Source organism: Drosophila albomicans, chromosome 3, assembly GCF_009650485.2.
Source record: "Drosophila albomicans strain 15112-1751.03 chromosome 3, ASM965048v2, whole genome shotgun sequence".
In the NCBI taxonomy this organism is placed as follows: Eukaryota; Metazoa; Arthropoda; class Insecta; order Diptera; family Drosophilidae; genus Drosophila; species Drosophila albomicans.
In genome coordinates this window covers 1833966-1851340 of record NC_047629.2, presented here as the reverse complement: position 1 = coordinate 1851340, position 17375 = coordinate 1833966, and the positions used below count along the sequence as shown (strand labels likewise).

Sequence of the window (17375 nt, the reverse complement as noted above, 5' to 3'; positions counted from 1 at the left end):
CGATTCGCGAATTGCGCATTTGTCTGGCCCCAAAACCTCTGCCGCTGGCACGCCCCAATTACACGCCTCCTAACGCAATGCAAATAAGCAAAGCAGAAAAAAACAACGAAAATAAACAACACAACAGTAAAAGGCAGACGTCATAAAAAGTTATCCGAGTGAATTCCAATGCATATTTGCCAGACGAGGCTGTAAATAATAAAGCAGTAGCTCTATCTACAAATATCTGTGTATCTGTAGCTGCATCTGCATCAGTATCCGTATCCGTATGAGTATCTTTTCGTTGTGTTCGTATCTTTATCTAGCAGGTACTTTTTACGTGCTATTTCTAGCTATTTACAATAGACGTCAGCTACATCGCCAGACGGCGCGCCTTTTAATCTGCGCTATCAGTAAGTACAACAGATACTTGGCTAAATAACTGCTTTCGTAATTAGCCATATTGTAGTGTGGATGTGGGAAACGTATTGAATTCTGGGAATCACTTTCCAACTGTTGCTCTTGCTATTATTGTTACTGCTTATGACTAAGTAGCCGTCATATGGCGATCTTCTCGATAAGTGTACGTAATCAAGGTGTCATTAACTTGAAGCAGTCAACGATCGGGCATTGCTCGCGTATCTGGTCTGACTGATCCAAAAGTTTTGTGAACTCAACAACAACGCACAACAACATCGCTTATCGTTGATGTCCAAATCCCAAATGCTATGTCTTATACTCGCATTTAAACAATTTATTTTTATACAAAATATAAAAACACTTGCAGCTCAAAAGCAACACTTGCGATATTTATAGCGAACCGTACGCGTCAATTGAAACTGTCAAGTAAATGCGACACAACAATTGATGAAACACGGAACAGACTCAAGGCTGCGCTGTTTATGATGGAAGCCGGACGGACGATGCCTGGGCGTGCTTAACTATTTGATCACAGTTGTTTCATGAAACGCCGAATGATGATTATTGGAAAGACTGAACTACAGACAGTGAAAGCGTCAATCTGCGACGCAGATAACACATAATCAAATCCAGCTGAGTCAGCCCATCATCAGGCCATAGCATCCGACCTACAAGATAATGAGCAGCCTTATCAGCAGCATCTAAACTAAATTCTCGACTCACTTTAACTGGGCCGCAAACAGTTTGGATTCTCAATTGAAATGAAAGTAAACAAAGCCAAAAATTCCCATACCACACAGCCGCTTTTACGAGTATATCAACGTTTTTGTTTTTTATAAGTACATATGTGTTTGTGGCCCAAATGTAGGTCAAACTGAAGCAGATATAAAGGCAAAAAGTCTGAAACACCAAGCAAAACTGCACTTCGAACAGCTGGCAAATGGCGAACGAAAACAGAGCCTATGAATATGTTTTGGAATTGTAATTTATTTAGCACCCAATTAAAAACTCAACTCGGAATCGAAATTCAAAATCAAAACAAAGTGTTTTATCAATAACAAGAAAGCACAAAAGCAGAACAAGACGCAAAAGAGCAACTGTCAGTCAAAACAGAAGCGGAGGCAACAAAGCAACACAAACGATTCACATGCATACATATATCGAGATATATATGTACATAGACATCGTATGTCTGTTTCTTTGAATTTATTTTCTGAAGAAAGTCTACTTGACTAAGTAATACCTGATAATAGAAACGCTGATTTAATCGAATTATAAATGCAGCTAAATCAAGTTTCATATAAATTGAATATATTAACGTTTTGAATAAGGTCATCATCGAAATATATGGTATACCCCTTTTGTCTATTAATCCAGGGTATGACATGATATAGGGCAAAAAAGTTCGCACTTGGAGTGCGTCTTCTAGAATTTGACAGCCCATCGAAACAACAACAACAATAATCCGTAGTGCAAATTGTTAAGTAAATGTTTGTTAAATTCATTCAATACAATGTCAACACTCAAGTACAATGACAAAAGTCTGCCTCGATAATTCGAGTTATCAAAAACGTTGCTAAATATTTCTCAATTATTTTATAATAAAATTAAATAGATCTTAACATGTTGTGTATATAGGAAAATTTTGAAATTAGTTCAAGTTAAAATAAACTGTATAAATCGCAAAAAGGCGTGGCTAAATCTGCTGTTATCAAAAAGTGATAAGTGAGATTAAAAGCTGAGATGGAGGAAAATAACTGAGGGGTTCATAACAATAATGAAACACTGAACGAAAGAGAGAGAGAGAGAGGGAGATAGAAAAAAAGAGAGCACGACCAGTCAAAGGTTTTGTTGATATTTTTACTGCATACCGATGCGCGAAATATTCAATTTTAAAATAAGTGACAGGAAAATAAATAAATATGTTATTGAAAACAAGCATTTTTGAGAAAAACAACAGATAAACAGAATTTGTTTTCCTGTTTCTTTGATGGATTGCTTGTATCTTATCATTAAATAAATTGCAAATGAACAGTAAAACAAATGACAATAATAGCCCGCTTATATACTTTTAAATGCACGCTATAAATAATTAATGGCAACAACTTTCAGTCTAGGCCTACAACAACGCACAAACACAAATAAAAATATATACATGTATGTATGTGTATATTTGTATTTTTATACGGCATGAAGAAAGCCATATGAGGCGAGACGCGATAAAAGAGTGAGTAAATGAAGCACTCACAAGAAATTGGAATAAATACCGAAATCATACAATTAAAACGGTTATTAGTCATGCACATTGAAGCTCTAACACAAATGTGATGCGAATGTGTGATTGTAAAATAGGCATTGTACTGTTATGATGATCACATAATAATAATGTTTTTAAGGGGAATTTGTTAAAGTTCGCGAAATTTACATGATTTTCGGCATCTGCATTGGCAAAATCATCGCAAACAAGTTTTCGATTTTAAGTGTGTTAATAATTTATTCACGCACACACGCTCACACATACTATGACAGGCAGCCGGACAGACACGCTTACTTGATTATAAATTTCTCATATCAAAACAAAAAGCAGCTGTGGGACGGCATATTTACGTGGAACTGGCCAGAAGACCACAAAAATAATAATAATAAAAAAAAAGAAGTCGTTGTCGTAGTCGATGACGATGACACGATGACGACAAAAACAACAGTTGAAACACAGATAAAATACACCTACTCGTAGAAACAACAACAAAACAAAAGATCAAGACAACTGGCAAAGCAGCAACAGCAGTGTGGCGGCGACAATAAAAAGAAACAAATAGGAAAAAAAAACACCACTTGAACTGACGATTTAAGTCGATGCCGTTGCTACGCTCTCTCTCTCTCTCGGTCTCTCTGTCTGTCTGTGCGTCGCTCACTCGTTCGATTCGTCTCTCACACTCACTCTCTGGGTGTCACTCTTTGGCTGCTCTTGCGTGGCCGTTGCTGCCCATTTTTTCATCGCCGCCTGCTCTTTCTTTGCTTGGCTATTTTTACAGCACACATAAAAAAATTAAATAAAGTTCACTAATACGTTCGCATGCACGCACACACACATACAATAGCATTTACAAAGGGCACGCAACAGAAAAAAATTTTCTAAACGTTTTTACTTCTTGTTGGACAACATTTTAAATTTACCTTCTTGATACACTTTTTTCGTCGTTGTTGCTTTGTAATTATTTATTTTGATTGTATTATGAATTAGATTTCATTCAATTGATGAGCTCGCTAATTTCAATTTAATTTTCAACATCGAATTTTGTATGTGAAAATTTCTGTGTTGTACAAATTACACGCACACACACACGCGAACGCATAAACACTTATACACTCGCTCTGGCCACACAGACTGGGCGGGAGACCAGCACAGTTACACTTTGGCTTTTGCTTTTGTATTTATATATGCACATACATACATATAGATATGCAGTACGTATACAATTTTAGCTTCTCAATCAAATTTGGTTTTCTCACACGCGCGATTTAGGCTTTTTTGCGCGACTTGCACTTTATCACTATTATTCAAATTCCAAGCGTTGTATACGTCCGATTCGAGCGAGTTGAGAGACTGAACTGAATGCAGTATATTTTTCAGATGCTTTAGCTGACAGAATTTGCTCGCCAGCCAGCTCGCTGTCCGCGTCGAATTGACTAGTGCCATCGACCCATGCCGTTGCTGGGGGTGCAAGCGAGACAACTCTATACTACGGCAACACTTGTTCGCTCGCATAATGCTTTGCTATGTGTGCAAGCAGCATAGCCTATGGCAGTGCCTGCGCTCTCAGATACTTTTCTAACAGCTGCGCTCTCAATTCTCAGATACTAATTTTGATTTTTGCAATACTCTTTGACAGAGCATGTGCTGACACTTAAGAGCAGGTGCAGTTGCATTAAATCGCAGCCTGGAGACTGGATTGCAATTGGTGAAGTCGCGTTTGAACTAGGGCAAGCTAGATCGGTCTCTGCATCTCTTAAATACGAATTGGTTTAACCACGCGCCATGGTATTTTTAATGCAGTTTAATTCATTCGAATTTATGAACTCTAATCGAACTATAATAAATAATAATTTTATTGCAAATCTTGAAATCTAATCTCTAATGTCAACAATTTGAGTGTTTATTTTTGTAACTGCACCAATAGGCACACAACAAAGAGCGCATTAATTTATTATTAGCTTCTTAATGCGAATTCCACATCGTTCTCAGAAGCTTACGAGTAATAAATATTTATTATTTACATATAAATTCTTCTTCACAAATTGTTTTTTCCTCTCCAATTGTTTGTCCAACAAAAATTCAATAACAAATATTTACCAGCGGAAGCTAACGGGGCTATCTACCACCTCATTTGCCCTCTCCACGCCTACAACGGTTCCGTGTCGACTTTGTGAATGGACTGGGCCCAAAACTAATTAAATTGTGGTCTGTAGAAAAACAGCTGTTGTTGACTAGCGAGCCACCTCTTATCGTTCAGATCTTATCAACCTCAACGCCATGTATAATTTCAAACTTTGTCGCCTATTTTTCTCCATGCTGGCTGGCAATTCGCGTAAAGATCGCTTGTCCAAAAGGCATATCAGCAACTGATTGAAAAACACTCAACGAATTTAAGTTGGTTACACTCCACAAAACAATTCTGTTATAAGAAGGCATCAGGGAATTAACTTGAGAATTTATAAAAGTTATCAACGATGACTCACTTACATATATACATATATATTGTACGACTTTTAATTTGCAACACAACAAAATTACAGCTGAAATGTACACAAACTCATTAAAAGTGTCGCGTCTTTTTATAGAACTTTATTCCAAAAATGTCAAAAAGTTGTCTATCGAAAACTTCACACTACAAAATGATAAAAATGCAATTGCACGGAAAGTGCTTTGAGCCCAGGCGGTGATATCGCCACAAATAATAACCGAATCGCGTGCGCAAGTGACGAGCAAACAGAGTCTAAGTATCCTGGCAAGATATATACTATGCATATAAGTTGGCACGTTCCGGAAATAAAGTTGATGGATATCGAATGAGATGTCAGTGAATGTCAGGGGCTGTGAGAAATGCTAAATAAGTGACGCAACAATCTGATATTTTTACATCAAGACTGACGAAAATAAAACTGACAACAAGCCTATCACATCGAGACAGTGGCGCGTGGGCAGCTGATAACCCGAGAGATGGCGGAACCCAACAGATATGACGCATGATTCGGAAAATTTCGACCCTTGCCTCGCATCCCCATTCTGATAAGTTAGCAGACTCTTTAACATACATACATACATATGTATATTTAGATGGGAAGTGCGGTTGCCTTCCACTTCACATTTAGCATTTAAGCTTTGGAGGCTCAAGGCTATTACATTGTTATTTTGTGGCCATTGTGTCTGCGCCCCAACTGCATTTTAATTTATTCATTTAGCAGCGCTAAGAGACGCTTGCTGCTGCTGCTCTTTGACCTTGGGCCCAGCAGTCAAGCTGGCGCCGCTGGAATTGTTCTGCTCTATTGTTGCCTGAATTTGCATCCTTGACATTGGCATTGCCTTTGAAACGAGGTTGCTATCGTTGCTGCTACCACTAAAGGACATTTCCACCATCACCAAAGCTGCAAATTGAGCACACAGTAGTGTGTCTAGTGGAGGCAAATAAAAGTGCCACAAAACCAAAGAGGAAGAGGATTGAGGACACACTTTCGTTGACATGCAAAAGCTTAAAGCTAAGCATGATAATAATATAATATAAATATATAATAAAGAGGCGCCAGGCCAACGATTAGAGAACTTTCCCCAACGTGCAGGATTTCAATTTATATATGCATAACGAAATTGAAAAATTTAACATTTTAGTTGTTTATCTATAGTACAAATCTATAGCAGACAAATATTGTTAATTATTTATTAATGTCAGCTAATGTATAAAACATCGTTCCTCATTTTTAGTATTTAAAGTCTAAACTACAGTTTCTTATTATTTTAATTAACACACCAATATTCATTTGTCAAGTATTTGAAAGTACGTAAAACACATTCACGTGACTCAAGTATGACAATTAAATTTATAACGCATGTGTTTGCAACGTTTCTTAATTAGCTTACAAGTGTCATTACTTATTTGCCTGCTTAAACACAATATTTATGTTTATTTTTTTTGCAAATATTGTGTTGTGTTTGTCAGTCCAATATTATATACACTTATGGGGGCATATATAATCTCTATAAAAGCTCCATATATATTTGTTGTATACCCATCAATATTGTGCTGAAGTGGGGTATGCTAATTCATAATTAAACTAATTATTATTAAAGGAATTAATTTTTCTCTTAATTATCAGTTGCGTTTCACTGGGAAGTAAATGTTTTTCCCAAAACAGGGTAACTTCTCGTCGTCAACTTTCCTCTTGAGAACTTGTATTCATATTTGCGCTTGTTTGGCTATCACATCCGACGTTTATTAGTCATCATCGCCGCAGCAGCGGGCCAGGCCAATTCAGCTGACAGACAGCGAAAGAGTTAAGGGAAGCTGTCACTCAAAACTGGGCTAAATGGATGTGGTGGGAATGTGTGGGATGGGGTGTGCTTGTCGGCGGAATCGTGTCAATCTTTCAAACGACTTTATTTGTGCAATGCAAAGATTATGAATATAGTCTAAGACGACAAACGTGATGCAAACAATATCTCCCCTCTAATATTGAATAATGTTTGGGGTGTGATCTGATTAACGGACCTTGGCCAAGAGACAGGTAGCATGTGATGGACATGTGGCTACTGGAATAAGGCACACTTTTGCAATTCAATGCCATCAGACAAGGACGTGTTCTTGGCAGGTTTGTCAAGGAGAACTGCATTCCAGGCAAGGTTATGCTGCAAATCTGGTTGTCTCACTCCCACTATCTCTCCCTCACGCCCATTTCCACGTGCGGTCCCTCTCCCACTCCCATTATTATCAGTTTGTTCTGCTGGCATTGAGTTGGCATTAGCAAATTGAAGTGCTGCGCTGCTCTGCTCTTCTCTTCTCTGCACTTTTCTGCTCTGCTCTTCTCTTCTCCATCAACATTGACATTTACCCACCCCAAGCGACCCATAAACCATATGCGTGCAGAGCAGCAATTGTTTTGTTTGCCTTTCGCTAATGATTTTAATTTTGCTTCTGCATTTGTATTTGAATTAGTAATTCTAGAATTTCAATTTCCACTCTGTGACTGCCTGCCTATCTGTCTGAAAGTAAATAAGTATGACTACTCGACGTTGTTGCTGGATTTCAGGGAAGGGGCAGCAGACATTTATTGAAAACACGCGCATGTCGCCCGCTTAATTGAAAACAGTCGCCGAACTGCGGCGGCTGGCAATTGAAATTTGCAATAACAATCAAGTTTTACCTATTTGTTTGGCCAATAATGTGACTCACAATGCAAGTAAATTGAGCGAAAAACATCAGCTGCTTTCATTTAGGTTACTTATTGTGTTTCAATCGTCAAGTCACTGATTTATTGTGGGAGATCTTGCGGGCTAGCTGATAAATTGAACTATCAAATTACTTGTGGCTAGATATATTATTACAAAATAAATTGGAGCGCAGAGATGAAAGAATTGCAGATTGTATTTCTTTTTATCGAAAGAATAATTATAAAATTAATTTTGATCAAACAATAGTTTTCCTTTGGCTTGACGTGAAAAGAAACTTGCGAAATTGTTGGCAACGGTTTTACAAATATTTGAAATGATATTAAAATACTTTTCTTTAAATTCAAATATGCAGCACATCTATACCATATATTAAGTAATAAGGCGTTGACATCGGGTGGCAGTATATCAGTTAATACACTTAGTACACTTAGGAACCCCTAGATGATGCTAGCAAACATTTCGATTTCTTGTCGAAATACTACAAGTGGCCATGACATTGAAGGCTCTATAGATAGAAAGGTGGCCAAAAATACAAATGAAAATATTTGCCAACAGAGAGATTTACGAGAAATTCAAGTAATTTCGCCTGGGATACTACACTACAGCAGAGAAACCTGTACGACATTTGATGGCGAGAAAACGTCACTCCTTACCGGCATAAATTGGCCACGAGTTGAGTTCGTGAACACTCACGCCGCCATGTGGATGCCGCCTTGGCATTGGATTGGGTTTGTTAGATGGTATCCCAAGGCGCGAGCTGGGTAAACGACAAGCGCCGGCAATGTTTGAAACAATATGTTTAATGGGAGAGAGCGATGAAAAGCAGCAGAAAATCAAGAAAAACCCAGGGGATTTTTGTTGAGAATTTTGATTTGGCGAATCTATAAAAGAGCACAGAGCACAGAGCACTGACCATGCCAAACGAACTTTATTAGCAGCTGTTGCCAACTAAGCTGCCACATAAAGCTGTGGGCGGTTTGGCAAATACTTGGAAGTGTGCCAAAATCGGATCCATGTGGGGATGGCAAGGGCAACCAGCAAGCACACTTTTGGGCATAAATACGAGTATGATAAATGTTTTGTTGTCTCACTCGTCGCTCTTCTCTCTTTCAGCGGGTCTGAAGGGACAGCTCTGGCCCGAATAAGTAGGCAATACATACTTACAGAAGGCTTGCTTGCCATCTCACTCGCTCTCTCGCACTCACCGTGCAGCTATAACATTAAATAAAATGAAAGAAATTCGTGATCGGGTGAGTGAGTCAATGTCAATAGCAGATGCCAACGACAGCGTGTCGTGTGGCCCACATTATGCATGGGTCACATGCACTCATATAATTATATGTACACATAATATAAATTCACAAAATGTATTTGATTCTATTTTTTAGAGAAACGGAAGCGATATTTGCGACGCAAATACAATTTCGTTAACGACGAAACTAAAAATAATGCCACACACTGCAGCCAGTCTATAATTGTATGAATTATATAAATATTAGCACGCTGTATAGTACTTACCTACTTACAGACATATATACTCAAACTTATGTAGATCAAGTTTAATTTAATGCCAACGATAAGAAAAATAAATAAATACAAGAAGCGACTGCAAGGCTGCCAAAAGTTCAAGTCGACTGCTCGATGCTCTACACAGTCTAGTGAGTTTTATTGATACGCAACTAAGCTAAGAAACATATTTATTCAGTTGTTTACTAATATATAAACATATTTAAGAATACCTAATATAAATGCCCTTTCGCAAACTCACATGGCTCACGAATTGACAGTCAAAGTATAAACCAAAAAACAATGTGCGAATCATAGTGTTAATTGCAAAATCGTGATGTCGCTTAAGTCGAAAAGGAAAATCTATATACGTGTCTGCCAAATGCGATATACTATGTATATGTACAAAAGTAGAAGACTAATACAAAGCGCTCACAGCAAATTGTTGTTAACGTCGCCGTGCAGTTTGTGGCGACGGTAAAATCGCAATGAATAAACATATTTATTTTTCTTTTCAATTGCGTCAATGGCTGCTCTACTATAGTATACACAGACGCTGCTTTCAGAAAGGGGGCGGGACCTTAGTCATTTGAAATGCCGTCGAACCAGAACCTACATCAAACGATGCGAACAGTGCGTATACGTAATCACTATTCCCCTAGAATCGATCACACTGCAATCATCCATTCCTAACTCAACTGAGCAGAACTGAACTCAACTGAACTTAACTGAACTGTAAACACATTTTCATTCTCACACTCGTCGTATTCCCCACATTTCGCTTTCAGTTTCTTCCGGGCACGGCAGCAACAGCAAAAAAAAAAAAGCATGCCCCCTCATCGGTTTAATGACATAAACAGAAAGCTGCTTAGTCAGCTGATAGCAGAAATTGTTATTTGTTGTTTTTTTTTTTTTTTGCTTTTGTTTTGTTTTTTTTTAGCAGACACTGCACGCAAAACATAAATAAGTGATTGATGCAATAAGAGCATTAGACAGTTTATTGAGAATTAGTTGTGGAAGCCCAATACCTATAAGAATAAAATTGTTGATGTATTTGGCAATATATCAAAGCCGGGCAATTCAATCCTTTATGGAAAATCCCGCTGACAACAAATCACCCAGTTTTGCAAATAAATCACTCATGAAAACAACTTGCGATTAATTGGGCAATGACGACGCCATTCCGATGACATGAATAATTAATATGTAAATAATAATATACAATATTTATTATTCATGTTTGTGGCACGAATCGAAATGAAAACTTTCTAGCTACAATATGTACGCTGAAATTAAGAATGCTTATACGCTTAATAAACATGTTTAGCATTTCATTATTATAATAATAACGAAGGAATTTTCCAAAGCAAAACTCATAAAATCACACAGAAATATTTCTGCTAAGTATATAAAATTTCTATATTTTCTGGCATGTTAAATCAATTAAATTTGATATAATTTGGCAAGTGCGGTACAAGCTGGCGCGCAATTATAATATTAGCTAGCTTATTTATAAGCATTTAGAATTTCAAATATTTATTTTACAGCACTCGCACAATTTGTGCCCAGGCAAAAGTCTCATGGGTCTCATGGTGCCTTCGGACTGCGCCTTAAAGTTCAAGGACGCCCCACATTTCATTTTGTAGAAATTCAAGGAAATGGCTCTATAAACATTGGCCAAAAGCGTCTTCTACCCTGTAACAATCGAGTATGGATTGCTAGGCATGTGCATAAACTATTTTGTATTATAAAGAACAAAGAGGGTTTTTAAAAAAAAGTATCTGATAGTTGTTCAACGCTAACAGTCGCAAACTTTGCTTGTTTATGTAGTTTGCGGTTTGTGGTTATTTGAGATATTTATGAGCAAACAAATTGAAATTTATGGGTCGAACACATACAACCCCCTATATATTATATTCTTGTGTGTTTGGTATATGGAAAAGCATCTTCCTTTATAATTGTATTTAAGGGAATGTTAAGTGAAAGTCGAACCACATTCTTAAGGAAGGATTTTCCCACTTTTGCATTATCGATTTTGCACCACCACTTAACATACAAGCATTTAAATAATATATGCACAACCTCATAATTATTTCAATACCTGGGATTTCCATAAAATTCGTAAGGAGTCAACAGTCACGCACATCATCAGCCATTCACAGCGACAATTGTTTTATTATTTGCTTTGTTTTGCAAATATGAAATGGAATCGGGGCTGCTTATCTAATCAAATTCGGTGGCCTATCTAGTTAGATAGGCAACACTTCGGATCATAAGCCGTCGTCATTAATAATCAAAAATTGATGAGACTTTCGATGTCAGATATTCACATAGTAATTTAATGGATACTCTGAAATCTTTTGCTAATTAATAATAATTATCAAATTAGACAATAATATTGACACAAGTAATCTAGTAAATAGAAAAGTGTGCACTTCAGATTATGATCTGATAAGTATTTTTAAACCATAACAAATGAAGAAGCGATATATTTTAAGGCATGTCTGCGCAAATAGAACTAGTAAACGATACTTTATATTTCGAACAAATTAAAGCAATTATTCAACTGCGTTGCGACAAAGTAAATGCGGTCAAATTTCACGCTGCGCATTTGGCGACGGTGACGCATTATTATCCCCAAATGCTCCACTCAGTTGGGGTACGTAAACAAACAAACAACAACAACAACAACTTCAACAGCCCCACAGATGTTTCGGTTCGTGTTTAAACTGCGTATTTTCTTTTCCCTACTTAAATCATAGTCATGCAGCAGCTACGCCTCATTTCAAGGGATCCCCTTACAGTCGATTATGTAAACTTTGTAACCACAAATGAATTACTAGATTAAGAGTTCCCAAATACATTCACAAAGAACATGGAATAATTGAATCTGAAATTACACATAGATTGCACCCATATTGACAAAAAGACAAGATAAGTCAACTCTGCGCAATTGTTCTTATAATAGTATACAAAAATAAGCAAAAGAAAATCGCTGTAAAGGTATCTGTGAGCTATCCTTTTAATCACACAATTTGGCGTCTTAGTTGTTTCCCAAATGTATGATATTCATTTATGGTATTTAATTTATCTAATATAAATTTCACTAATAATACCCACGTTACAATATTAAAAATGTATAAGCATGCCTCCACATTTTATACGGACAATATTTAACAATCGCAATATCTTTGTGATGAATAAAAAGCCTTAGACTTTATTTTATAATTTGACTAAAAAACTAAAGACAGCTTTGTAAATCGGTATTGTGGGCTTAGTGTCAATTACATTACTAGACAATCGCCAGCGAAAAATGGGAAAACAATTGATTCATTGTAATCCCCAACATATGTTGTGCTTGGTGCTTGGCAATTCGGCCGGTTCGACACGTGCCGTTAGTGAGCATCGATGGGCGCAGAGACCTTGACTTGATTGGCTGTTTTGCTTTCTATGATTAATGGTTGTTGTCGGTTTTTTGCTGCCCGCATTTTTAGAACAATTAGCCGACTGTGTTGCAATAGCAATATGCAACAGCAAGAAGTGAAAATCCAGAAAAGTGACACAACCGGGAATTTCACAGGTAAGAATCAATTGCAGTAAACAAACAGTGCTTATAATATAATTATTTAATTTTATTTGCAATTAAAACAATGTTTTATTTTTTTTTAGTATTAATCAATGCCCAACAATGAAAACCAAGCCTAAAAAAAGTAGTCTGAAAATTCCAGTCCGATATCCAAAAAACCGGCGACAAACGACGCCACTGGGTATATTAGCCACAATGAATAGCTTTCACATGGTCCATAGCCACATATGTATATATATAAATCAATTAGTTATTATATATTTTTATAGTTAAAGCATCGCGGCTGCTGGCTTAAGTTGTTGTCTAATCGTAAATCTAAGATCCTTATGTCTATTCGGCAATTAGTTTATTATTATGATTATTATGATACAAATGTTCGCTGTGCACAAAATTCGAGAGTACGAGAGCGTTGGAACTACTACAAACAAACTACGATGACAGATAACTAGGATTGCAATGGATGTGTACTATTAAAAATAAACTACTTCTATGTTTAATGGCTAGTACAAAAATATATACATATATATCTGTTTGCAGGTGTTGCGAGCCTGGCGAGGATCAGAATCTACATGCCGAGCAGGCACTCGGTATTGCCAAGCGTGGCAAACGTTGGCGTTGGCTACGCCTGCGTCACAAAATACATTTCTCCCGATGAGCCAACGACAACAGCATGCGTGTCACCAGAGGCACCAGCATTGCCAAGAGCATTTGGTGCAGCGGCAATAATGTTTGACATATCGGTGCCATTGCTGACAATGCTAACGGCTCCGCTAAAGGCGCCGCTTGAGCTGGTGGCGATTATTTGATCACTGCTTTGACTGCCATGATCGGTGGTCTCCACATGCTGTTGCAGGGTGTCAATGTTGTCGTAGAGCGTGGAGCATTCACCACATTTGTATAACGGCTCAACGCATTCCGGATGCTTTCGCTCCACGTGCCAGCGCAGATTGGCTGCATTCGAAAAGTTCTTACGGCAATTAGCAACGCCACAGCAATAGGCGCGTTGTTGATGCGTCTGTCGATGTCTATACAGGATTGCTTTGGACTTGAACGTGCGATCGCATATATTGCACTGCGGTGTATTTGTTTCGGCATCGTGCGTCTTCATGTGCATGCGCAGCATGCCTGGTCCCTTGAAGCTCTTCAGGCAGATCTCGCACTGCGGCTGCTTCTTACAATTCGCACGTATCCAGTTGGTGTGCGAATGCATGTGGTTTTGCAGACCCTTAAACTGACGAAACTCGGTGCTGCACAAGTGGCAAATGTATCGTCCCGAGCCCAGCGGTGAGGTGTGTTGTCTGATGAATTCAGTAACGAGATTCGCATCAATCTCATAGTTATCATCAGCGCCCGCTGCTGCAATCACAGATGCTGTCTGCACCAATTGGCGCGAATTGGCAGCTGCCAGCTTACTGCTTATGGTGGGCGGACTATGCTGATGATTACAAGGTTGCTCGACCATATTCGCTTGAGCTTGTGCCTGTTGCTGGTTGCCACGGCGAGCACGCTTTGCCGCGCTAGGCGTCGGACTGGGCGTGCTGCCCACATGCAATGTGGGCTCCACAAGTGTGTCCTGACTGAACTCTACCACAGCGTTCTCCAGCGATATGCTATGCAGCTCTACGGCCTGTTGCTGTTGTTGTTCCTGCAATTGCTGTTGCTGAGCATCGACGTCGATGAAGGCCTGCTCTATGTCGCTGGCGCTAACATCGGCATCGTGTGGTTCCATTATTGCATAGTGCAGCTCATCATCCACATCTCCACCGAGCACAGTATGATCCTGTTCATCGGTCAGGTATTCGCACTCATCGACAGGCGTCATATCGTCACCATCTACTTCACCATCGCCATCGTCGAGCATATCCTCTTCATCTAATTGTATTTCTTCAATAATGAAGTTGTCATCATCGTCATCCTCGTGTTTAATGCCCTCATCATGTTGCAGTAACTGCTCGTCAAAAAACTCTTCATGTTCCTGCTCCTGTGTTTCGCTTTGGGTGAGATCCTCGTCTATTAACACCTGATGATGCTGCGCATGTTCCTTAATAAATTCCTGCTGATCATCCTCCAGCACAATCGTCTCAAATGTATGACCCTTACTGTCCAGCTGTTCGTACACCTCATCCAGCTCCTCATCATCCATTTCGCCGTCTTCCAGTAACTGGACATCCGCATCCGCTAATGATGCACCACTGCTTGTCGTACATAACTCCGTCCCACTATTCGTTGTATTAACCGGCGCCATGGTGCGCTGTGGCACCAACTGCACCAGCTGAAGCGTCTGTGTGCCGTTTGGCTGCTGCACAATCTGTAACGTCTGCCCATTGGGCGCCTGCAATAGTTGTGGAAGAAATTGCGCCTGAGCTGATACAGATGCGGCAGCATTTGTCGTCGTGGTTTGCGGGCTTATAATTTGTGCCAGCTGTGGCGCTACAATTTGCGTCGTTATCAACTGGCCATTAGGCAAGAGGATTTGCTGTGCTGTCGTCGTCGGCAGAAGCTGTGCGGGAGCAGGTTGCAATGTGGGCAACTGAATGTTGTATCTGCTGTTGTGGCTGGGCAATCAGCGGAGGAGGCGGTGGCGGCGGCGCTGGTTCTTGTAGCAGTTGTGTCGCCTCTAATTGTTTTTTCGCCTGACGGGATCCCTTGCGCATTAGTGGCTTTAGTTTGGTCTTTTGTTGCTGTATCGGAAGCTGCAAATGTTATAATTTATATTTATATGTGTTACAAGTTCACTTCAAATGGAGGCATGCGTACCTTTTGCGGTTGTTGTTGGGGTTGCTGGACCAGGAATATAGGTGATTGTTGTTGATGTTGTTGCTGATGTTGTTGTTGCTGTTGCTGCTGTTGTTGCTGCTGCTGAAGCTGCTGCTGTTGCTGAAGAATTTGTTGTTCCAATTTTTGTTGCTGTTCCTCGAGCAATTGCTGCTGCTTCAGCTGCTTCTGGAGCAGCTTCTGTTGCTTTCGCTCCTGTGGGGTCAGCGACTCGTCTAGCACGAGACGCACCGTCAAAGTCTTAATATATTCCCGCAACTCCTTATCGCTCCGCTCCACCAACGTTTTAAATGCATGATTCCGACTGACAGCATGGACGCACTGCACACATATTTTATCGGGCCAACCCTCAATAGGATCGACTCGAACGCTGGTGCAGTCCATGAGCATTTCTGGCACCTTCTCGCTAAATAAGGGACGCATTTCCTTGCGTTCCGAAATGCAAACACGGCAAATTTTATCCAATTCCAATACTTTCTTTCTGTCCATCATAACTGGAGCTTCGCAGTTTATTGTAATTGCAATTGACCTCTAAAGAAAACATAGGTATTAGTAATACTTGTTGCTCCACATTAACTTTGCCTTGAATAAAGTACAATAGTATGAGAATTTACTGATAAGAGCGCATTTCAAACTCGCGCTTCAAATTTTCTGGCAGCACTGCCGGGCGTCGCTCTGGTAACCCATTGCTGGCGGAGCAAGTGAGACGACCATATTATACACACGACACGACAGCGACGACAACTAGTTATACACAATTTAGCATCCTGGTATTGGTGCGAGCGAAAAATCATATTTTAACTACTTTGGAAGCAAACGATACAAATTTATTTTGGACTTCAAATTTTGTCAATTCGATTCGTCTGCTGCGATTAATTTCCCATACACATTGCACTTTGATTCAAGCTTTCCAATAACACTTCACTTTATCACTTACCCCAACAGTATTTATATAATTTGTGTGGCCTCCCTTCGTCTTTACACTGTATTCAACATTAAATTATTTTTAAATATGGCCGCGTCACATAATTTGCGATAGAAAAACTCAGAAATTTCACATTTTAAGCACTGAGCGCGAGTTTGTTTTGAAACGATGCGAAACAAAAACAAATGGGGCACCAGTTGGTTATTCTGGCAAGTAAATGAAATAACTAGACTTCGGCCAGTGCCAAATTAATAAAAATTCGATGAATGAAATTTCGTGCAACCGCAGTGGTGCTGTTTCTGCTTCTGTCTTCTTCTGTCGACTGCAGAATGCGCGAGGCAGCTGAAACGACGATTACCCACACACGCGCTTCACACATATATAGCTCTCTTTTTTTGTTTCGCCCTGACTTCTGCTTGTGTGAGTGAGATATGCGTATGTGGCGAGCCGTGGGTTAGTGCTGCCAACTTGTTCACAATAAAAGAAGCCAAATTTCGAAGGGAAGACAATAACAACACTCAATATTTGCGGTAGACACATTGAAAATAAGTTTAGCGAAATAATTTTATTATCCAGCTTATTATATTTGGATAACGGTTCACTCAAAATCGGGTACTTCTTACCTTATAGTGCTTCCAAGTGTTCCGCGCCAATGAGTTCTGCTAAAAAAACACAAGACATCACCTTCACAAAATTGATTGAATCTTGAACTATTTGCGATTTATTTCTTTTATGATTTG

The 17375-nt window shown here is 39.2% G+C and overlaps 1 protein-coding gene across 1 annotated transcript; it reads right to left on the bottom strand.

Annotated features, from left to right (window-relative positions):
• Positions 1-13136: 13136 nt before the first annotated feature.
• On the bottom strand, positions 13137-16545 carry LOC117568079 (zinc finger protein 853). Its single transcript, XM_034248453.2, is given in 3 exon segments — positions 13137-15472; positions 15474-15628; positions 15693-16545. Coding segments are annotated over 3 exon segments (2583 nt in total). The 5' UTR covers positions 16203-16545; the 3' UTR covers positions 13137-13554.
• Between the last annotated feature and the right edge of the window lie 830 nt (positions 16546-17375).